Source organism: Spermophilus citellus (genome assembly GCF_964194105.1).
Source record: "Spermophilus citellus genome assembly, chromosome: 11".
NCBI lineage: Eukaryota > Metazoa > Chordata > Mammalia > Rodentia > Sciuridae > Spermophilus > Spermophilus citellus.
The window spans coordinates 127943681-127967096 of NC_138192.1; the positions used below are offsets into that span (position 1 = coordinate 127943681).

The 23416-nt window shown below is 39.5% G+C and overlaps 1 protein-coding gene across 1 annotated transcript in view; it reads left to right on the forward strand.

The window, feature by feature from the left end:
- The window catches only part of LOC308630427 (nuclear body protein SP140-like protein), a 67067-nt gene that overhangs the window by 34300 nt on the left and 9351 nt on the right, over positions 1 to 23416 (forward strand). Inside the window, exons 13-20 of the mRNA XM_081260443.1 lie at positions 2102 to 2188; positions 2603 to 2719; positions 3511 to 3564; positions 14063 to 14128; positions 16029 to 16148; positions 18789 to 18860; positions 20061 to 20165; positions 22975 to 23117. Of these exons, the coding sequence (XP_081116569.1) occupies positions 2102 to 2188; positions 2603 to 2719; positions 3511 to 3564; positions 14063 to 14128; positions 16029 to 16148; positions 18789 to 18860; positions 20061 to 20165; positions 22975 to 23117 (764 nt within the window). The remainder of the gene's footprint in view (positions 1 to 2101; positions 2189 to 2602; positions 2720 to 3510; positions 3565 to 14062; positions 14129 to 16028; positions 16149 to 18788; positions 18861 to 20060; positions 20166 to 22974; positions 23118 to 23416) is intronic.

The following is a 23416-nucleotide window of genomic DNA, read 5'->3' on the forward strand; positions in this document are numbered from 1 at the left end:
GTCAGTCCCATTTGCAGAAGAGATCTCTACCTAGTACATCTGTAGGGATATTACTAAAGAAAAGAAAGCTATGTAGATATTTTGTAATTTTGTTCTGAAAGTAACAGTTTCTGGTTGGGATATGGGAACATCTGGAGATTTCCCCCCTTCTTTTACAGAAGTACTTACCAAATGTGTTTGTTTGTTTCTTTCTTTCTTTCTTTTTGGTACTGGGGATTGAACCCATGGGCACTTAACCACTGAGCCACATCCCATTCATTTTCACATTTTATTTAGAGTCAGGGTCTCACTGAGTTGCTTAGGGCCTCACTAATTTGCTGAGGCTGGCTTTGAACTAGCAATCCTCCTGCCTCAGCCTCCTGAGCCACTGGGATTACAGGCATCAGCCACCACGCCTAGCTGAAATGTGTTACTTTTGACATGTCAAAAGTCCCTCCTTGTAATCCAGTTACCCTTTCTTGCCATTTATTCAGATGGGTGCAAGAGTTAGAATCATAGGGAGTCTATAAAGGAGGGGCAAGTTTTGTCAGGGAGTACTTGTGGCTTTAAGGAAGACAGTCGTGTGACAAACAGCGATGAGGCCATTGCATTCAGCAATGAATGTGAATGGTGTGGGGCCCAGGCATGGAACACTGGGATCACCAACCAGAGACTCAAAAGGAAACACATGACCAATAACACGAGAATAACTTAATCCAGCTTGCATACTACATAAATGATTTGTGGTTCAAACTGACAAGACACCAAGTTGCCCTCTTGAAGGTTGTGATGAGGAACCCAAGACAAAGTGTGACCAAACATCTTTGCACAATTTGGCTACTGTCTATGAACCCACATCCATCAGTTTGGGGGGCTGGCTTGGATTAAGGACTTATTAGACCTTTGCCTCCATATATGTGCTTTGGATCACATTCTTTTATTTTTTAAAAATATATTTATTTATTTATTTTTATGTGGTGCCAAGATCAAACCCAGTGCTTCATGCATGCAAGGCAAGTGATCTACCACTGAGCTACAACCCCAGTCCCAGGATCACATTCTTTTAATATTCGGAAAGCACAGGAAAATCAGAAACAGACAATACAAGACTTTTAAAAACAGACAAAAGTGAGAACAAATGATATAGTGGAGAATAAGTACATAAGTGGAGGGAATAATTGCTAGATGCTGTACTTCCAAACCAAAATATCTAAACAAAACAAAATTAAATCAGATAAAACAAATTAAATCAGATAAATTCAGGAATAAAAGCCCAGGGAAACAATCCAGAGCTCAAGTTGTTGTTAATGCTGATTCATTTGGCAGTGGACCAGGAAGACCACTGAGCTAGGCCCAGGCCCAAGAGGTATGGAATTGACCACTGTGAGGTCCAAGGGTCCCATTGGACCTTCTTAAGCAAGTCTTCCAGAGGATATTGGTGGGGACTCCAAAATTTGAAGGGAGAACTCATCACTCAATATCTGAGCGCAGTATCTGAAATTGCTAAGCAAAGGTCCCGTTGGGAGGTGACACTGTGCTTATGGGACACAGTCTCTATGAAACAGGAAACTGCTGATTTTTTATCAAGTTTTGGAAAATAAGGATTTCAGGACCCAACCCTTCTAGAAGCAGGAGTGTTTATGAGTATGTTGGCATTCAGCCACTGTTCAGGCTTTTTAGGGGGTGTTGGCTGATGGCTCGATGTCAATCCTGCAGGGCTGCCTCTGATTGGCTGACTTTGAGCAATGTGGTTAGTGATGTAAGTAGTCACTGGCCATTTGGGATGAGTTTGAAAATGGTTCTGCTGGGTACTCTTTACTATTTCCAAAGAACAACTAGTGTTTTTTTTTTTTTTTGTTTTTCGTTTTCTGGAAGAAAAGAACTTTTTAAAAAAAATTTTCTGGGCTACAAGTAGAAAGATATAAGTTTCAGAAAAGGCAAGTGAGGTGTCAAATGGAAAGAGCAGGGCTCTGCTGGATCTTGGGTGTGGTTATTGAGCAGATATTATTCCTCCCCCAGTTCATCTTAGCCTAGAACATCAGTATGTGTCATGGAACACCGGGACTCTTCCCTGGTCACTGTCTCAGGATCCATGGACAGTAATCTTCTTGTTTCTCATTAGTATCTGGTGAATTAGAAGATCACCAAACGAATAAAGAAGGAGAGTCAGAAGAGCTTACTTCCAACCTGCTCTGCTCTGATGGACAAGGTAATTAGGACTTAAAAATCATTAAAACAGACACAGTTCTGATAAAGAGGAAAAAACATGATTTAACTTTTGATGGTTTCAAGTTTTACCTGGTGTTTAAGGCACAGAAGCTAAGAAAGGAAAATGGTACCCAGCCTTCTGCTTAAACATTCTTACCTTCCAACGATAATTATTTTCTACTCACACTTTACTGAAACTTTTGGGCCCTTTTCATAAGCACAAGTACATATCCCTTAAAAAATTAAAGAAAAGACAGGGAGGGAAAAAAAAGTAAGACTGAAAGGAAGAGTCAGATATAGGAGAACAATGAAGGGAAATTTTTCAGAGGAAGAAATAGAGAAGGGGACCAAAGGGTGTGGGGGAAAAGGCGGCAAGGTAAATGAGACGTCTTCAGAAATCATAATTTTGTTCCAGACACAGAGCAACCAGCACAGGGAAATAAGAAGTGTTCCTGTGTCATGTGTTTCTCAAGAGATGTGCCAGGAGGCTCAGGAACAGGGGCGGACAGCAGCCAAGCACAGGATACGATGGGTAAGGCTGTGGGGGCCGTGGTTCGGGAGGGCTTTGGGAGGGCTTCGTGGGTACCACGGGCCCGGTAAAGCAGCGACTGGTGATGCAGTCCATCCCAGAATCCCTCTCTCTGTGTTTGCTTGGCCTGAGGCTTTTGGGACCTGCAGGGAGGCTAGAAATCTTTATACAGTCCCATTTAACAGGATGGGTTCTGTTGAGCATGTAAGCATGATGTAAAAATGCACTCTTTAAAAATGGCAGGTACCTTCTTTACTACAGTTAAACACAATTTTCCCAGGAACCCAAGGAAGCCACCTGAACTTCCGCTGGTAGACTACAGTGTCACTTTCCCACAGCCTTAGAAAGGTGTCTGTCCACAGGCAGAGTCCTGCTGTCTAACTGGCAGGAGGAAAGGCTTCAGACCAGCTGTTCTCAATCCAGGGCATGTTTTCTACTGAGAGCCTCCAACGTGTCACTGACTTGCACAGGGATTGCTTATAAAATTTTTCAAAATTTTAAATCTTATTTATCTGTAGAAAATCTGAAGGCCTGAGCAAGGGCAGGGGCAACTGTTTCTATTACTAAAGAAACAGTTTTTCAAAGTCCTGTTGTGGAAAAAAAGAAGACCCAGGGCCCCTCCTGAATGCTTACTTCTCAGTTCAGTAGGTTTTTGGATTGTTTTACAAGGAAGAACGAAATGATAATCCAGACATTTTTGTAAGTGTAAGCCTTCTGCATTAGAAATTCTCCTAAGACTTGTTTACTTTTATTTATTAATTTCTATTTCCTCATTATCTCTTGTTATTTTCTAGACACTGTGAATATTGGAAACCAAGCTACTTTAGGAAAACCCAAGAGCAAAAGAAGTAAGAATAAATGAGACTTTACTTGCTTCTAATGTCGCAGATGAGTCTTTAATGCTTATTATTATTATCACCATTATTACCATGCCATGGTAGACAGAATGATGGGCTCCCAAAGATGCCTGTGACTGAATCCTTGGACTTTGTAATCTGTTTTCTTCCAAATAGAGTTAAGCTAGGGACCTTGAGAGGGAGAAACTATTTTGAATCATCTGGGTGGGCCCAATCTAATTTTATCGGCCTCAGAAAGTGGAGAGGCTTTCCTGAGAGAGGGAGGTGTGATTGTGGAAGGGTGGTGGGAAGGGTGCAGTGTTGCTAGTTTGGAGGTGGAAGAAGGGACCAAAGCATGTGATTGGCCTCAGAAGCTGGAAAACTCAGGAGTGTAGATTCTCCCTACAGCCACCAGAAAGAGATTTCTAACTCATATAACTATCAGATCATAATTTTGTGTTGTTTTAAGTCTCTAATTGTGTGGTAATTGTTATGGAAGCAATTGAGAGCAAATCAGCTTTTGGTACAGGCAGGCACTGTATAGTGGCATTTCTGCACTAGCAGACCACAGATGTGGTGGTCCTGCAAGACTGCATCACCTAGTGAAGTTGTAGCTCTCTTGATTGGTGTAAGTACATTCTGTGATGTTTGTGTAGTGACAAACCACCTGCAACACTTTTCTCAGAATGTGTCTCCACCGTTAAGTAATTCTACTTGGAAGTGGGGTGCAACCATAACTCGGAAGTTATGTGGAAGTGAGTGGATTTAGGTAGTGAGTAGAGAATGGAAGGGTTGTAAATAGCAGGGTAGAAAGGCTTAGAATGTCTTGAGCAGATCATTGGTAGAAATATGGATGCTAAAGGCTCTGCTTGAGAGCACTCAGAAGGGAGTGAAGAACGTGGTAGAGAAATTTTGTGTTGTCTCAGAGAATGCCTAAATCAAACCCAACAGACGTTTAGTAAAAGTATGAAGGCTGCAGGTATCACGGGGGAGGCTCAGAAAGAAATAAAAACGTGTCTTTGGAGACTGGTGGGAAGGGGCTCTTTACTATATAGTGGCAGAAGGCTTAGTGAAATTCTGTCCCTCCACTCTGTGGAAAGTCAAGAGATTTCAAAACAGAGTTAGAAGATGCATCCTGCTATCTTTGCCAATTATAGTAAAGTTTAAGAGGAAAGGGATCAATTGAGGGAAGAACTGCTAAAAGAAAAGAAATGAAGGCTTGGTGAGCTGGAAAATTCTCATCCTGTCCAGGTTGCAAAAGATGCTCAGATTAGGAGACTCACTGTCAGGCAAGTGTGCTTTGGTCAGAGGTGACCTAGATAGAATGTCTGTGAAGCTTTTTGCTAGTGCCTGGGAAGTAGTGTAAGGTTGGAGTGTTCACTCAAAACTAGGTTCTATGAAGAGAGGAAGTGTGGGACTATAGATCCATTCAGTCATCTCATCAGAAGTTAAAAACATATATGGGTATCTAGGGAAGATCTATGGGGTGCCTGTTGTCTAATGGAATGCCCATGACATATGTGGGAGATCCTTAGGATTCTGAGAATATTGTAGCAAGAGAAACAATGTGTCCATGTTCTGTAGAATTTATAATCTGTTACTGTAGGTGGCAAAAGGGAATTTGAAGATAGGAATAAGAGCTAGAGATATGTGGCTCAGTCGTAGAGTGTTTGCCTAGCATTCACGGGACCCTGGGTTCAATCCCCAACACTGCAAAAGAAATTTTTAAAAATGAAGATAGGATTAAGTTAAGGATACTGAGGTAGGGAGAGTATTCTGGAGTATTTGAATGGGGCAATCAAATCACATGGAGTTTTAAAATCAGAGGTCCTTTTCTCCTTTGGAAAGAGGGATATCTAAGGGCATGTGACCACAGGAGAACCATCAGAGGGGCACAATGTAGCTGGCTTTGAAGATTAAGTAGGGTCTCTGAACCAAAGATTGTAGACAGCTGTGGGAAGCTGGAAAGAGCAAAGAAATGACTTCTCCACTCGTGCCTCAAGGAGGAAACAGATGCCTTGTGGGACTGTGGGACCCACAGCTGATTTTTGACCTGTAGAACTGTGAGTCAATAAGTTCATGTTGTTTGAAGTCACCAAGTTTATAGTAATTCATTATGACAGCAATGGAAAACCAGTACATTCAAAAGACAAAAAAAAAAAAATCCACCATATATAATTATATTAGATTTAAACTTTTTTCACTGTATAATTTCATTTATATTAAATACTTAGTTAAAATTATAAGACAAGAAGAGTGGTAGTTGCTAGGATATATTAGATTTTTAAAAATATAAATTTGTTTTTTTAAATGGTTATATCTTTGTTATTTTTTTTATGTTAATACACCCACACTTTGGTGTATATTTCCCTGTATCTTTTTAATATTACTATTTACACATTTATAAATAATCCTGTTTATCTAATAAATCTATTCATACTGCTATGTCTCCCTCAATTTAAATCAGTATATCATACACTAGACCCAATAACCATTTAGTATTTTACTTAGTTTTATTTCATTCCTATTTTAATTTGCAGTGCTTTTATTTTGGGTACATTTGTCATTTGCTATGACCATTTAGTTTCCTTCTCTACAAATACCTGGAACATAAGCCTTGTCAGTATCTTCTTTTATGTTGTTCTCTTTACCATGCAGAATAACTGTAGAACTACTTGTATATTTTACCTGAATATGTTGCTATATTTTGTTTCATTAGATGTTATTCTTTTAGGTTTTTTTAATTGCATCTTTATCCTAGAGAAATTTGAAAATTTTATGTAGTCAAATCTCTCAGCTTCTTTCTTGATGGTTTTCAGGTTTTATATAAGTTTTATTGAGAATATTTTCTACCTCGAGACTTTGGAAATATTTTTATTTGCTTCTAGAGTAGTTGAAATACTTAGTATGTTTCAATGTTTAATATTTGTATTTACACATTTAGAAATAATCCTGTTTATCTAATAAATCTATTCATATTGCTATGTCTCCCTCAATTTAAATCAGTATATCATACACTAGACCCAATAATCCAGTAATGTAATGGGACTCACCTTTTTGTGTCTGATGTGAGATAGTATTTATAAAAAATAACCCCAACATTAAATGTCATTTAATGTACCTTTTCTGTCATACACAGATCTGTGTCTGGAATCAACTCCGAATCACTAGTCTGTTTATTTCAGCTAACATTATATTCAAAAACAAAATGCTAAAATCTTTTCTTTTAAGATCAGAAACATCTCACCTTATCCCATCAACACAGCACTGGAAGTTCTAGCCAGAGGAATTAGGCAAGAAAAAAATAAAAGGATACAAATCAGAAAGCAACAAGTAAAACTCTTTGCAGATAATGTGATTTTATAAATAGAAACTTCTAATGACTCTACTCCCAAATAATTAGAACCAATAAATGAATTCAGTAAAGTTACAGAATGCAAATATCAACATAACAAAGCTCAGTAGTGTTTCTCTATATTAACAACAAACTAACCAGAAAATCCCTATATAATAGCATCAAAAAGAATAAAACACTTGGGAATAAATTCATTCGAGGAGGTGAAATACTTATATACTGAAAACTACAAGACATTAGTAAAAGAAATTGAGCAATGCAGAAATTAATGGAAAGATATCTCATGTCCATGGATTTGAAGAACTAATACTGTCAAAATGTCCATATGCACAATGTGATCTACAGATTCAATACAATTCCTATTAAAATTCCATTGGCATTTTTCATTGAAATAGAAAAAAGTGATCCTAATATGTATATGGAACCACAAAAGACCCCACATCAGCCAAGTAATCTTGAGAAAGATAAACAAAGCTGGAGCCATCACATGCTGACACACTTTACTATGAATCTTTAATAATCAAACCAATACAGCACTGTCACACAGATACACAGACCAATGGGACAGAATAGAGAGCCCATAAATATAACCGTACATGTGTGGTCAAATAATCTTTGATAAGGGCACCAAGGGAATAGTTTCTTTATGTAGATCTTATATGTTTTTTAGTTTCCTTATCAGCTTTAAAATTCACCACTTTAGGGTAAAATGGAACAAATGTGTACACATTTAACAAATGGGTGGTCATATAAATACCTCGACAATCAGCGTAGATTTCCATCACCCCCAAAGGTTCTCTTGTGTCCCTCTCCCAACCCCCTGGCTCTTGGCAAGAAGTAACCTCTTTTTATACAGTTTTTCTTTTATGAAAATTCATATAAATGGGGTAATACAATAAATAGATTATCTATGTCTGACTCATTTCACTCTTAACATAATGCTTTTGAGACTCATTCATCTTGCTGTATGTATCAGTAATTACTCTTGTTTTTATTGCCAGGAAGTGTTCCATTGTATGGATACACAGAGATAGTTTACCTGTTTATTTTTTTATAATCCTTGAGCTGTTTCCAGTTTCATCTATCACAAACAAAGCTGCTAGGAACACATACATACAAATATTTAGGTCAATATATGATTTCATTTTTGAGCTGTTTCCAGTTTCATCTATCACAAACAAAGCTGCTAGGAACACATGCATACAAATATTTAGGTCAATATATGATTTCATTTTTCTTGGTTGGATACCTAGGAGCGGTACAACTGGGTCACATGAATATAAATACAGGTTTGATATTTTAAGAATCTGCCAAAACATTTTTTTAGATTGATTGTTCCCTTTTACATCCCCACCAGAAATTCATGAAAGTACCAATTGACCTACATACTGCAGATAGTCTTTTGTTAGTTTTAGGTCTTACAGTCTGTGGCTTTCCTTTTAATTTTCTTAACATTGTCTGTTAAAGAGCAAAATTTTAAAAATTTTGATGAAGTATCCTTCTATAACTTTTCCCTTTTATACTCTGTGATTTTAGGGTACTATGTAAAAAGTCTTTACCTAACTCAAGATTTTATTTTTGTTCAAGAAGTTTTGTGTTATTAGTTTTTAGATCTATGACCTGTTTGGGTTAGTTTTCGTATATGGTATGAGGTAAGGATTGAAGGATTGTTTTTTCTTGGCATATGAATTTCCATATGAACCATTTGTTGATGAACCATTGTTAATTCTTTCTGACTTAAATTTATTGCTTTGACATCCTTGTTGAAAGTCAGTTGGCCATGTGTTTGGGTCTATTTCTGGCTTTTATTGTATTTTACATATATATAATGTGAGTATAAATATATATATATATATGTAAATATATATATATATATGTAAATATGTATGTAAAAATACCTGAAATCAGGAAGTGTAAGTCTCTGATTTTTGTTTTTCAAAATAATTTTGGGTATTTTCAGCCCTGTGCATTTTGAAGCTTCTTCTACCTTTCAGTTTAGCCCTCTTGAGATCACATCCTTGTCGAAGGTGCCTGCTTAGCTTCAGCTATAATACATATTCTAGCCACTAGATGGAGAGGAGAGGATGGAGAGCAAAACCTATCTTCCTCAGAGATTTATTCCTTTTTTCAGAAGTGTCCCCAAGTTTTCCCTCCTCCCACAATGATATTTTGCTATGGTCTTATGGCCAGATTTAAGCTGGTAGCCACACCATCTGCAAGAGAGGCTACGAGCTGTGGAGTCTTCTCTGGAAACATCTATCTTTCCAATACTGAAGGGGTTCTGTCAGTTAATTAGGAATGGGAAATGGATATCTGAAAGCCAATATAAAGACTTGATCATGGATTCTTTAAGATTGTTGAATGTTCCTTTGCATTCTAATGTGTGGTCAATACTTACAAATGTTCTATGCCACTTGAAAATAATACCCAACTGAGCTGTATGTTGAGCTGTGGCTTTTCTTCATATGCCTCTCTTCTTCAAGTGCCATCTTGTTTAAATCTTTTTCCATAGTAAGTTAGGTTCTATTTCTTCCACTAGATTTGTATAGATATGTTAAGTTTGCCCACGAGGTTTGTGTGTTTTCCAATTCCTGCTTATTCTGTTGGTTTACTTTAAGTACTTTGAGGCTTTTCATGACATTATAACTTTTAAGTGAATTTTTTTTCTTTTACAATTAACCATGTGCCATGTTATCTTAATTGATGCTTAACATCTCTTTTATGGAGTGCTGACATTGTTCCACAAACTTTTGGGTTTTTTTTGTGCTTCTTACTCCCTTTGTGTTAACCCCTCAAGTGCAGCTTTGTTTTGTGTCCCTTGTAACAACACTCAGCTCTTGTAATTGTATATGATCATCATAGACTTTTAATAAAGTTTCTTTTGTTTACACTTATTTTGATTCCTGACTCATATGGATCCATGCCCTCTATACTCTTGCTGACCATTCTTTCCTTCTCTCTCTCTCTCTCTCTCTCTCTCTCTCTCTCTCTCTGTGTGTGTGTGTGTGTGTGTCTGTTTCCTATTTTCTGACAGATCGATAAAAAATTATATATTCCTTCCCCTCCCCTCCCCCCAGCCCCCTGCTATTTGGAAATTAGAGATAAAATTTCTGTAATTTTTCAACCATGTGCCAATCCTAGAAGATGGAAATATCTTACTGTGGTTTCACTAGAAATTGAACATTCCACCTCTACCACTTAACTGTTGTTATTTAATATTTTGTCTTTTATTTATGAATTTGGAAACATTCTTTTGTGGTTGATATTTACTTAGATGAAATTTTTAAAATTATTTTGTGTACTCAATAATTATTTTTTTCTTTGGCTCCACTCTTTATCTAGCTGAAGTAAATCCTTCAGGTATTTTAGCGAGTGATCTCTAAGTAGTCAGTTTTTTCCAAGTCCTGTATGTGCAAATTATCTTTATTTTTATAGGTTTTTAAAATCTAAGTTGACAATTTGATGTTGACATGTATTTCTCAGTGCAGTAAAGGGATCACCACATCGCCTTCAGGACTCAGTGTGTGCCTGATGAAAATACTTTTTATTGTAACTGTTCATTCTTGGCAAGTAATCTGTTCTTTCTCTCCAAATACATTTTCCATGAACATTGAATCATGAAATTTTTAAACACCCAGAGAACCTGGGAGAATATTTTGGTGAATAAGAGTGTCCGTTCACATGCATTCACAGATGCTGTTGTATTATTCCTGCATTATGGCTTTACCACATTTCTAGCCATCCGTTTCTCTGTCCGTTTGTTAACTCCTCAAAGTTGCAGAAATCAGTACACCTCCCTGCACACACTTCAACACACATATCATTACCTGGAGTTCAATATTTTTTGCAATCCTTTTTAAACAATTTATAATAAAACATAAATATCAAGTTTACCATCTGATGCTTCCTGGTAATTGTATCATTCTGTACAATAGAAATCCTCAAGATGCAGAAAATGACATCACCCTGGGGAAATTCCCTATGCCCTTTCTGCCCCATGCCTAGAGAGCAACTGCTACTCTTTATTTTTTTTTTTCATGATAACTTAATTTGGGTTGTTTTAAAACTTTTTATATAATTAAGGTTCACAGCATGTTCTCATTCGCATAAGCATCCCTTCACTCTGCATAAAGCTTTTGAGGTTCATCCACATTGTAAGTGTGGCAGTAGTTTCTTTTTATTGCTGAGTGGTGTGCATTGTCTAGATTCACCATTGTCTATACAGTCTCCAATCTTCAGATGCCTCCAAGTCTCCGGCTTGAGCTATAATGAGAAAGCCTCCATGAATGTCCTGTAGAAGTCTGTGTGGGGCCAGGCGCTTTCCTACCTCTTGCATAAATACATAGGCGTGAAATGCTCTGCCACAGGATAGATGTATCAGCTCTCCCCCTGGGTGTGCGTCCCAGATCCGTGAAGATCATGCTATGGAGGAGGCCTGAGCAGGTGACGCACACCCAGGGCTGTGGCAGCTGAGGGACACATGCACAGGAAACTCCCAGCCTTAAAAGGCGACTCAGAGCAAATTGGATTTGTTTCCCATAGTATTTGATAAATGTCATGAACCACAACTGCTTTAGGTCTCTGACAACCACCTCTAAAGTACAAGTGGCCACGTTGGCATGAGGGGGCAGGTTAATAGCCTGGCTTTCACACAAGAAGTCCAAGCCCCAGGGCACACATGGTCCCCTGGAAAAGAAGTGTTTCCAGTACTGAGCTGCTCCCTGTTAGGAGAGGGGAAGTGACAGTGCCTCTAGCATGGCCTCTGGACAGCTGTAAGCCTCAGTTTCCTGTTCTGCTCATTGACTTGGGAGGATACTGACTGAGGATAGTCTGTCCAATCCACCCTTCGTCCATGATGGCAATAGTTGGCATTCATCTCTGCATCCCCAGTGGTGAGAGAGCCGCACCAGGGTGTTTTCCAATGGACAAGGGACCTAGTGGCAGTTCTGAAAGGCAGACATTATCAGTGCTCCTCTTTCCTGCCTACCTTCTAGGGGTTGAGACGTTCCTTCTCTGATGCTTGGAGTCTTGCTCTTACTTTTCTGCTGCACAAGCTGTGTGTGCCATTCCAGTGGCTGTAGCTTCATCTTTTTTTCTAATCATCTCCTTTTCTCACCAAGACCTTCCATCCACAAGGGTCTGATACAAGCAGGGCAAAAGCATTTTTAGGCAATGTAACTGGGCACTCTGAAAGCTGTATACACTAAGTTATGGAGGAAAGAATGAGAAATGGTCAGAACAGAGGCCTGAATTTCCAAGAGAGGCTCATCTATCACCTGTAAGGACTCCATCCCTCACTTTTTTTTTTCAGGTTTTTAAAATAATTTTTATTTTTTAAAAGTAAATTGTACATTACAGGGATTTTTTAAAAATATTTTTATTTTTAGAGAGAGAGAGAGAGAGAATTTTTAATATTTATTTTTTAGTTTTCGGTGGACACAACATCTTTGTTTGTTGGTATGTGGTGCTGAGGATCAATCCCAGGCCGCATGCATGCCAGGCGAGCGCGCTACCGCTTGAGCCACATCCCCAGCCCTCCATCCCTCACTTTTGTCCTGATCATCGTCCAGGAAGGCAGTGGTCCCTTGCCTGAGCAAACTGCCCTGCAAGGTATGTGGACAGGAGGAGAGGAGGGACGCAGAGTCAGGCAGTGAGCATGCTGTGGCACACCTGTTTGGTAAAGGGCACGTCCCTAACAGGCTGCAGATGGTCCTCATCGTCAGGCATGACACTGGTGAGTTTCCATGGTTGCAAGGGCGTGGCCCAAGTCAGCTACCTGCAACCTGAGGGGTGGTGTTGAGGCACTGCCAACAGCCCTAAGAGGAGCTCGAAGGTCTGATCTCTGTACCAGGAGCAATCAAAGCACCTTGGTTTCCCCCTTGAGGGACAATAGGTCAACTTCCAGCAGGAGTCGCAAAGCTAGCAGGCAGCAAGAGAGAAACAGCATCAGCTGCCAACAGCAGAGACCAGTCACTACTTGGCACTTCCATGAGAGACCCACCCACCAGGCCTTTTGGCAACCAGAGACTGTTTCCACAGTTCATGGCCCCAGAGAAGCATGTCTTTACTCTGCCACTCCTATGGTTTCCCATGTAGTAGACCAAATATGTAAGCCATTGAAGCAAAACCCAATTGTCTTGAGTTCTGCCAGCCAGGAGGAGTGACCACGTCCACTCTTAGCTCTGCATAGCTGTCTCTGAGGCTGAACAGCCATAGCAGCCCAGCCTCGCCAAGCATGAGTGAACCAGGCCCCGGGCCTCAGGGGAATCTCAATGAGCCGAGGACCCCACCAACCCAGAGGTTTGCTTCAGGCTTGAAGCAGAGGTGCCACTAGGCAAAGTCCCTGTGTTCTTGACTATACCATTTCCAGTTGAAGAGCAAGGTGTTTTTGAACCAACCTTCCTAGTCAGTTCTGGAGCCTGAGTTGACCCACTCAAAATGGGCTTCTCAGGTGGGGGAGTCAAGGCCTCTCTCCTCCAGTCATGCTTTCACTTCTAGCAAATGAAACTCTAGAAGATGGCTGTCGCTATAGTTGCCAATAATTCTATACAGTCTCCATTCGCTCAGTGCCTGTGGTCTTATGCATTCATTCCTGTGCATTCAAATCATTCAAAGGAAAGCCACAACCGCAAAACAAAGAGCCCACTGTGGCTCCTTAAAGTGCTCCAGGTTCTTTGGGAGCTAGATTAAATATGTGAGAGGATTTGCATTGCAACTGCAAGAGTATAGAGATTATTTAACAAAGACTCTTCACATCCCAGTTGAGAACTTACCCCAACTTCCAGGACAGTCTGTTACCCATCACATTGTCAGACTCAAGAAATGTGCCTTCTCCTTGCACATTTGAATTTACATGAAAAACGCTTAAAAAGGAAACACTAATAAATAACAGTGACAGTTGCCATCTAGTTAGAAGGCAGGAGTTTATTTCCTCCTCTTTGAATTTTCAAAGAAATGTGGCTCTGACAGTCTCCCAAGCTTGGGAGCCAATGCACAGGCTGGATTAAAATTTTACTCTCTGATCAACCTCCACTTTGCTATATTGGGTGTTGAGAGTTTTTCCCCATTGCAAATAGTTCTTGAATACTACTGACATATAAGGCTTGGAGACTTCGATTTATAGCCCTGAATGATTCACTTCATTATTTTTTGAAGGAAAAAAGAAAGGACATAACTGGTCAAGAATAAAAAGGAAAAGGCCACAAAACATACTTCAAAAAGGTAAGTAGGCAAAGTGAAGTAGGTACATCCTATGAGTTTATTAAGGCACTGCTCATTGTACGCTTGGAGGCGGGCCATAGTGGTTTCATAGCTACTGTATTGGGTAGGCTAAGATGCTTAAACAAGAGGTCCCTAAATACAATGGCTTTTACAAAATGGTTTATTTCTCATACATGCTACTGACTCATCCAGCAGTAAATGATCCACAGTTAATATAGGGAGGTGTTGCCATTCTCAGTATTATTTCCTAGTTTGAGAAATTCTTATTACTTGGAAAGATGTCCCAAAGAAGCATAAATGAACAAAGCAGGTTTTCTATGTATGCATATGCATGTGGGCATGTATGGGCATTATAAAAAATACATGTGTGTAAACATATATATTTATGAAAGTACGTATTTAAATGTCTATAAATTCAGATCTGTACATATATATTTATCTGTATATAGGGACATAGATGTGGACATATAGAAAAATCAGTGGTAGTTCAACCATAAAACTATGTGCATTGGTTACTCTTGGTCAATGGAATAAAGGTGTTTATATTTTTATTTGTAGTCTTAAAATGTATGTGTATATATTAAAATATTTAAATGTTCAGCTTTTGTAATGCAAAAACGTTATTTAAAATGTAATGGCTCAGCAATAGAGTGCTCGCCTAGCATGAGTGAGGCCCTGGGTTTGATCCTAAGTACCGCATAAAAATAAATAAACAAAATAAAGGAATTGTGTCCAACTACAACTAAAAAATAAACATTTTAAAAAATTTTTAAAAAGTAATACATGCAAAGAGAATATTTTTGAACAAGTTAGTTGTGACTATCTCTACATAGTAATGTTTCATACAATTTTATTTTCTAAAATTCTTTAATGTATATACTATTTATAATCAGTTCACTAAAATCTTATTATTTTGAAGGTTTTTTGTTTGTTGGTTTGTTTGTTTTTTGTTACAGGGGATTGAATGCAGGGGTGCTTCTTTACTACTTTAAAAAAAAAGCCCTTTTTACTTTTTTTTTCAGACAAGGTCTCACTAAGTTGCTTGAGGGTCTCATTAAGTTGTTGAGACTGGCCTTAAACTTACAGCCTCTAAGTTGCTGGTATTTCAGACATGAGCCACAATATCCAGCCCCCAAATCTTATTTTATAAAAGGTCTAGGGAATTCCTTTCTCCTAGAAATGAAGGCTAACCCTTGTTTTCCGAATGACTGTCAATTTTGAAACAGCAGATTTTAAAAATCCTATTAAGAATTAAAATTTTCACCAAACCATATATATCTTATGTTTTTGACAATTATATGGCTCCCCTATAGGTGGATGTGTACATTTTTGTTTGAAAAGAAAAAAAAATGGTCTCATCCATTTTATAAATGGTATTTTCAAAATGATAAATTATTTGGACTAAGTCATTATAACATTTCACTTAAGTCTATGTGCATGTAGACAAATTCTAGGAGACTTCTTTCCAAAGCATGATTAGATTTTGCACATTGCCAGGTGCAGTGGCGCATGCCTATAATCCCAGCAGCTCAGGAGGCGGAGGCAGGAGGATCATGAGTTCAAAGCCAGTGTCAGCAAAATCGAGGTGCCAAGCAACTCAGTGAGACCTGTCTCTAAATAGGGATGGGGTGTGGCTCAGTGGCCGAGCGCCCCTGAGTTCAATCCCTTGTACCAAAAATTAAAGAAAAAAAAACACAAATCTTGCCTGTCATTTAACAGTGGACCCTCCCAAGACAGAAAGCGCCCTGGACCTCTGCTGGAGTTTGCTTTGCATTCACTTCCTCGTCTGAGCGTGTGGAGTAAAGGGTCCAAAGCAAACCCAGGACAGCCTCGCTTCTTTTTGTTCCCACCTGTCACCTGTGGTTCTGCCCAACTCTCCCTTTCCCATGTCTGTCCACAGGCAACAGCACAGCTAATGACCACAAGGCCTCCAGCAAAGAGGCGGTGAAAATGAACCTACGAGGCCCTGCCAGGATCAGGGGTAGGACAAAATCGGTAGCACGTTACCTCCACATTGCAGGTCAGTACAGATTTTGCTACAGTTTCGAGGAATCTAAATCCTCCTTAATTTTTTACTAGTCAAATTTCTTAGTTGATTTGAAAGCAGTGAAATCTCAAAAGCAAACTCACTTGGAACCAGAGTTGCACACTGTTTGTGTTTGTATTTTCATCTGCCCACCACCTGACCTTTCTTCCTCTTTGGTTGTAAAGCAGGGGTGGCGTGATCGCCGTCTTCTCTTGTTCTCTCTAAACTCTACCCCTATTCAATAGCTGCTGGCTTGGGCCCATCCAGGATTGGGGAGCAGGAAGACAGGAGAGATGAGTGAGGAAGGGTCTTGCTTGACAGGCACAGCCATGGAATGGCATTGGAAATGGAGTGGAGATGCTTTCATCAGTTCCCCTTTGAGGGACGGGGAGGCATCAGGCACCACAATTGACTTCTTTCAAAAGAAATGCAGCCTTTCTTCTGCCACCTGGATGTGACTTGGCACAACCAGTTCTGCCAACACTGTGCAGATGACCTGGTACATTTTCTTGGGATATGGGTGCTTGGAACTAGAGTGACCAACTCACCCTGGCTGCCTGGATTTTCCAGTTTTTCCCCTGAAACTCTGGTGTCCTGGGCATTTTCTTAGTCCTGGGCAGATAAGGGTCACCCTACTTGGCACTTATTGAATTGTTCCCAACTATTGGGATGTCTACTAAAGTTTTGAGAAAAAAGGAGGAAATTGACAACTGTGTCACACTTAATTCTAGAGTTTAATCAATACCATCCATAACAATCATTTTATGATAATTTAAAATTATATTCTGACCATATTGTATTTAAGAGAATTTGTGATGGGATTTTAGTATTATTTAATGGGTATTTTAACTTAGGAGTACAATGAGTTGAATCTTGCCTAGCTCAGCCACTCTGTTTTGAGAGAAAACACAATAGTGCCATATGATGGGCTAGCTGTATGTAAGCTTCAAATCTCCTTATACCAAAGGATCCAAGGGCTAGAGTAGATTTCAATATGTTTGCTTTTTCTCTCCTACAAGTATTAGGCTTAAACAGGTTTGATGAAGGTAAACACAATATGGCTACTGGTCTCAGAAAAGATGTAACCAGACAGAGATAGATAGAAAGCAAGAAAGAACTCTGTCTTTGTCAGATTGTCTGAGGGTGTGGTCAGAGCTGTAATGTCAAGCCTAGATGGAATATAGGAGGAGAAAGAGAAGCAAGAATAAGACGTCTGAATCTCTTCTCAATGGGCTCTGAGTGTGGACCCTCAGAGGAGGAGGGGGTGGAAGGAACACCCAGAGATGTCCTTGCTATCCAGAGTCCTGCTGGTGTCTTGGGTGAGAGGGGAGAGGAGAGCCTAGTGAATGTGCTGGCCAGAGAGAGGAAGCAAGAGGGAGCAAGCAGATTAATATTCTCCCTGAGGATTACATTTCCATCATTTTATTAGTTTTCCTTAGCCCTCGGCTGCTGATACCCTACTTTCTTCCATGAGTTTTTCCAACTCTCCTAGAACTCTTGTTTGAGCTCCTAGTATTTTGATTAAATATTAATGGAGTTATAGTTTGTAAGGATGAAAGTTGTTTGGTCTTGGGATAAGGTTGCCCAATTACCAATATTTGTCCCACCGACCATTATGGATTTAAATAACAGTAATTGTTCAGTCTGAAGAACAGAAAGTGGAATTATATTACCAAGTACCAGTAACACTTTGGGTTTGAATAAAATGAAGATCCTTTTAATTTTGCATCCTAACATGGGAGAGTTGACAGCACTTAAGACTGCATAGTCAGGAGAGTTTTTTCTCATGGGGTCTGCGTAACTTCAACTAGCACCACTAGATGGTGGTCCGTGAGTGGTAAACTTTGGATATAAGAAAGGAGAAAAAAATTGTATTGCTTCTTTAGCAGATAAAACACAATTTGAGTGATGGAAAATATTGAGATTCCCACCCACAGCCAGTTAACTTGTAAATGGAAGTATTCTTTCTGAAGCACTTTCCAAGTCAGGCTATAATTACTATTTGAAACAATTTCCAGAAGACTCAATTTTCTTGACAAGTCTTCTCCTGGTTAGTTTCTCAGATCCAAATATCTCTGTCCAAACCCCAGTGAACAAAGCCTTTGGTTCCTTTTATGGTCACTTTCAGAACAAATGTGCAGATACCTTCATTCAAGTTGATATACAAGCAAGTATCTCACCTGGAACACCTCAAAAGATTTTCCTGTACTCACAGAACTGGATTTGTTCTTTTCTCTCCACTAAGAGAAACTTACAATGTCTTCACTTAAACTTTTAGTTTCGTCTCAATTTTCTTGAATATTTTCTAATATTCTCTCCAATCGTCATCACCTTTATCTCACCTTTATCATCATCACCTTTATTTGTTGCAAATATTAAATAAATTAATAGAATAAAAATATTAAACAGTAGAAAAAATGTTATGTACTAAGACTCAACACACTGCTTCCTGAGATACAAGTGAAAGACTGATTTCACTTAGTTTTTTATTGATGTAGGGATATGAACATGAAACATAAGGTGAGCCTAAGATTAGCCATTTAATTCTTGGTTTTGGGGAAGCTACATTTAAGTGCAATTTTTAAAAAGTGCCAACATATTCAGTGTGGTGATTATATTTTTCTGTTTTCTCAGAGAGAAAGAGAGGCAGATCTAGAATCCACCTAACTCAGAAAGCTAGAGTCGCATGGCGAAGAGGATCAAGAGGTAAAGAAGGAGAAGAATACAATGTATTTTCAATGGCTAAATATCTGATTTCCAGGTCTTTACTCTGCTTTTTTTTTTTCTTTTCTTTTAAATAAACCTGTTTCCCCAGTTGCTTCCTGACTTCATGTAGCGATGGTAACTTCTGAGAAATGTGTCCCATTTAGTCAATGTATTTGGGAGAGAAATGAGAAACTCTTATGCCATGTCTGAAACCAGACTCCAGGGGCCCAGGGCTACTGCAGCGCTGCCTTCATTGAACAGATAACGTTCAAGGCTGCAAATAGTCAGGCCATATCAAGGGAACAGTCTGTGACTGCACACCAAGGTGGCCAACGTGGTGGTCAGAGGACTTGTCCTAGGGTTTTCTTGTCCTTTGACTGTGAGCACTTGGGCATAACACTTGACGTCTTTTGCCTCAGTTTTCTCATCTGTTAATTGAAAGGGGAAATTGGGCCAGCCATCCTTCACAGAACCTTCCAGTCTTGATTGGACATCTACCTGTCCCAGATTCAGTCTTAGGACCAAACACAGCTCCCTCCCTCCATCATGCCTCTGCCACATTGGTCAGAAGCTAGATTAGCTCTTCATCCGCCCGGAATTTGTTTCAAGACTTTTCACCCCCACTTCTGTGGAGTCAGGTCTCCATTTCCTTCCCCTCTATAATTTTCAAATCATTCTAGAATTCCCTGAGCTCCTTCCTAACCTGTAGAGAAAGGGGAAAATGAAGTCTAAGTAAAGCAGAGAACAATAGGAAGCAGACCCCATGTCCATCCTCCTCCTCCCTCTGCTTGCCTGGTCAGTGCTCGGATGGGGAAGTGGGACTACCATCCCCTGGCTCTGTCTCTGGCTACCACCTGTGGCAAAACTGCATTGCTGGAGACCTCACCAGAACAGTGACAGTACAGTAACTGTCTATTTTATGCTCATGTAAGAATTGGTGGAGCTCAGTAGATTGAGAATCAAAACAGTTTTATTGAAGCCTGGTTTCTCTGCTAAAGCATTTCAGTTTGTGTGAAATCAAGGGAGACATTTCATTATTATCTATCCAAAATACCACTTGGACAAAGATGTTAACTCTTGAAATTTGTGGGGCTGAATTTCCTTAAGTACTTCCTGCCGTTACAGGAATGACCTCAGTAAGGGAGGAGGGGGGCATGTGCAATTGGAAAGTGAACTGGGATGAAGACCCTTCTCTTGCAGGTTCAAGAAAGGTCAGAAGTGAACCTGTGGATTTTTGTGCTCCATTACTTCCTGTGAGCTGTGGTGAGCTGAAAGGAATTTTATATAAGGAGAAATTGAAAAAAGGTGGGTTTCACTGTCTTCTTTAATTTGTAACTACTATCTGCAGGATTCACAGGAAGGAAGGGAATCAGTCATGTGAATTACTCAACATTCAAGGAGCTGAGTCTCTAGTTTGACTTGAGAGAAGGAGGAAGGAATTCTTAAGATGATACTTTTACACTGAGAAATCACATATATTAGATGCTCTCACGTGGGCTTGTCCATAGTAATACCCAAAGAACCAAAGATAAGTGCAGGAAATTCCATCCAGAGGTGGGAAATAAAATATTTTACTTATAACTAGAGATAGACCTCAGCCTCTACCTCCATACCCTCTCTCCTGCTGGATCATCATCACAGGGCAGGATGCTTGACCTGGTGAGATCACAGGATTTAGGTTTGGATCAGGAAACCTGAGTTCCTGTTTCAGCAGTTCTGGGGATCGAACCCAGGGCCTTGTGCATGCAAGGCTGAAGCACTCTACCAACTGAGCTATATCCGCAGCCCCTGTTTCATTCTCATGAGAGAAGGAGGTCTTGCTGAGCCTGAAATTTTTTATCTACGAAAGGGGAAAATAATTTTAAAAACCTGCATCCTAGTATTGCTGTAAGAATTAATGTGTAGAATTGACACAACATATTTTATGACCATAGTTTCTAAGGCCTTTCAAAAATAGTTCATGATGATGGACTTCATCTCAGACCTCTCCTTTTAAATTTTTTAAAATTTGTCCTTTTTAGTTATACATGACAGTAGAACATATTTTGACAAATCCTACCACATGGAGTATAACTTCCATCCTTGCGATTGTATATGATGTGGAGTTACACTGCTCAGACCTCTCTTTTTTTTTTTATTGGTTGCTCAAAACATTACAAAGCTCATGATATATCATCTTTCATACATTTGACTCAATTGGGTTATGAACTCCCATTTTTACCCCAAATACAAATTGCAGAATCACATCGGTTACACACTCACATTTTTACCTAATGGCATATAAGTGACTGTTGTATTCTGCTACCTTTCCTATCCCCTACTATCCCCCCTCCCCTCCCCACCCATCATCCCTCTCTACCTCATCTGCTGTTGTTCAATTCTCTCCCTTGTTTCCCCCTTTCCCCTCACATCCTCTTCTATGTAATTTTGTGTAACATTGAGGGTCTCCTACCATTTCCATATGTTTTCCCTTCTCTCTCCCTTTCTCTCCCCCCACTCGTCTTTGTTTAATGTTAATCTTTTCCTCATGCTCTTCCTCCCTGTTCTGTTCTTAGTTGTTCTCTATATCAAAGAAGACATTTGGCATTTGTTTTTTAAGGATTGGCTAGCTTCACTTAGCATAATCTGCTCTAATGCCATCCATTTCCCTGAAAATTCTATGATTTTGTCGTTTTTTATTGCTGCGTAGTACTCCATTTTGCATAGATGCCACATTTTTTTAATCCATTCATCTATTGAAGGGCATCTAGGTTGGTTCCACAGTCTAGCTATTGTGAATTGTGCCGCTATGATCATTGATGTGGCAGTATCCCTATAGTACGCTCTTTTAAGATCCTCAGGGAATAGTCCGAGGAGGGAGATAGCTGGGTCAAATGGTGGATCCATTTCCCAGGTATCTCCATACTGCTTTCCAAATTGGCCTTACCAATTTGCAGTCCCACCAGCAGTGTACAAGTGTACCCTTTTCCCCACATCCTCGCCAACACTTATTGTTGTTTGACTTCATAATGGCTGCCAATCTTACTGGAGTGAGATGGTATCTTAGGGTGGTTTTGATTTGCATTTCTCTGACTGCTAGAGATGGTGAGCATTTTTTCATGTACTTGTTGATTGATTATATGTCCTCCTCTGTGAAGTGTCTGTTCAGGTCCTTGGCCCATTTGTTGATTGGGTTATTTGTTATCTTATTGTTTAATTTTTTGAGTTCTTTGTATATTCTGGATATTAGGGCTCTATCTGAAGTGTGAGGGGTAAAAATTTGTTCCCAGGATGTAGGCTCTCTATTCACCTCTCTTATTGTTTCTCTTGCTGAGAAAAAACTTTTCAGTTTAAGTAAGTCCCATTTATTTATTCTTGTTATTAACCTTGGGCTATGGGTGTCCTATTAAGGAATTTGGAGCCCGACCCCACAGTATGTAGATCGTAGCCAACTTTTTCTTCTATCAGACGCAGTGTCTCTGATTTGGTATCTAGCTCCTTGATCCATTTTGAGTTAACTTTTGTGCATGGCGAGAGAAAGGGATTCAGTTTCATTTTGTTGCATATGGATTTCCAATTTTCCCAGCACCATTTGTTGAAGATGCTATCCTTCCTCCATTGCATGCTTTTAGCCCCTTTATCAAATGTAAGAAAGTTGTAATTTTGTGGATTGGTTTCTGTGTCCTCTATTCTGTACCATTGGTCAGACCTCTCTTAATATGGGTCTTTGGATGTTAATTTTTAAAACAGCTTTACTGAAATATCATTCACATATAATTCAGTTCATCATTTAGAGCATACAAATCAATGTTCTCTATCTCTAGAACCCGAGAACAAATTGAAATCCTCTCATTCTTAGGAATTGCTTGCTTTTCCTCTTGTAGGTGATTCCTAGATATTTTTAAAAGCTTGCTTTTCATGGCAATTGTTACTTTCTTCATGCAAAGATCAAAGAAATGTACACACCCTGCCAGAAATCTCCTTTCAGGGAACTTTCAGGCTGGGTTTGGGTCCCCTGAAATCTGAGAGGTGGGACTTCTGCTATTGACCATGAGCCAAATTTGGATGGTGGGAGGCTGAAGTCTAAGCTTTGGGGACAAACAGAAATAGGGATCAACTTTCTCTGGTCTTACAGGAATCTCCATAAAGTGTATACTGAGTGAGACTGGAGACTGGCTCACGCCCCGTGAATTTGAAATCAAAGGAGGCTACGCAAGATCAAAGTACTGGAAACAGAGTGTGTACTGTGGCGGGCGGCCCCTGCTATGGCTGCTGCAGGTATTCCGTTCACAAGGGCAAGAGATGCACCCCTCTTGTTGCATCTTAATAATTAGGTCACTATTTCATCATCAAATGTGTGTGAGTTATAGATACAGCCCTGATGCCTCTGTACTTTTCCTTTGACTCAAAGCCAGGGGTCCCACATTGGTAACTCCAGGACAGTACAGCACATGAATGTTGCAAAGGGTAGATGCAGAACCTTAGAGGAGGGAGTGCCCATTCTAATTAGAGTAAATGCAGAAACTTTCTACGTTTAAAAAAAAAAGTCTACAGTCAAACAATGCAAGAAGATACTC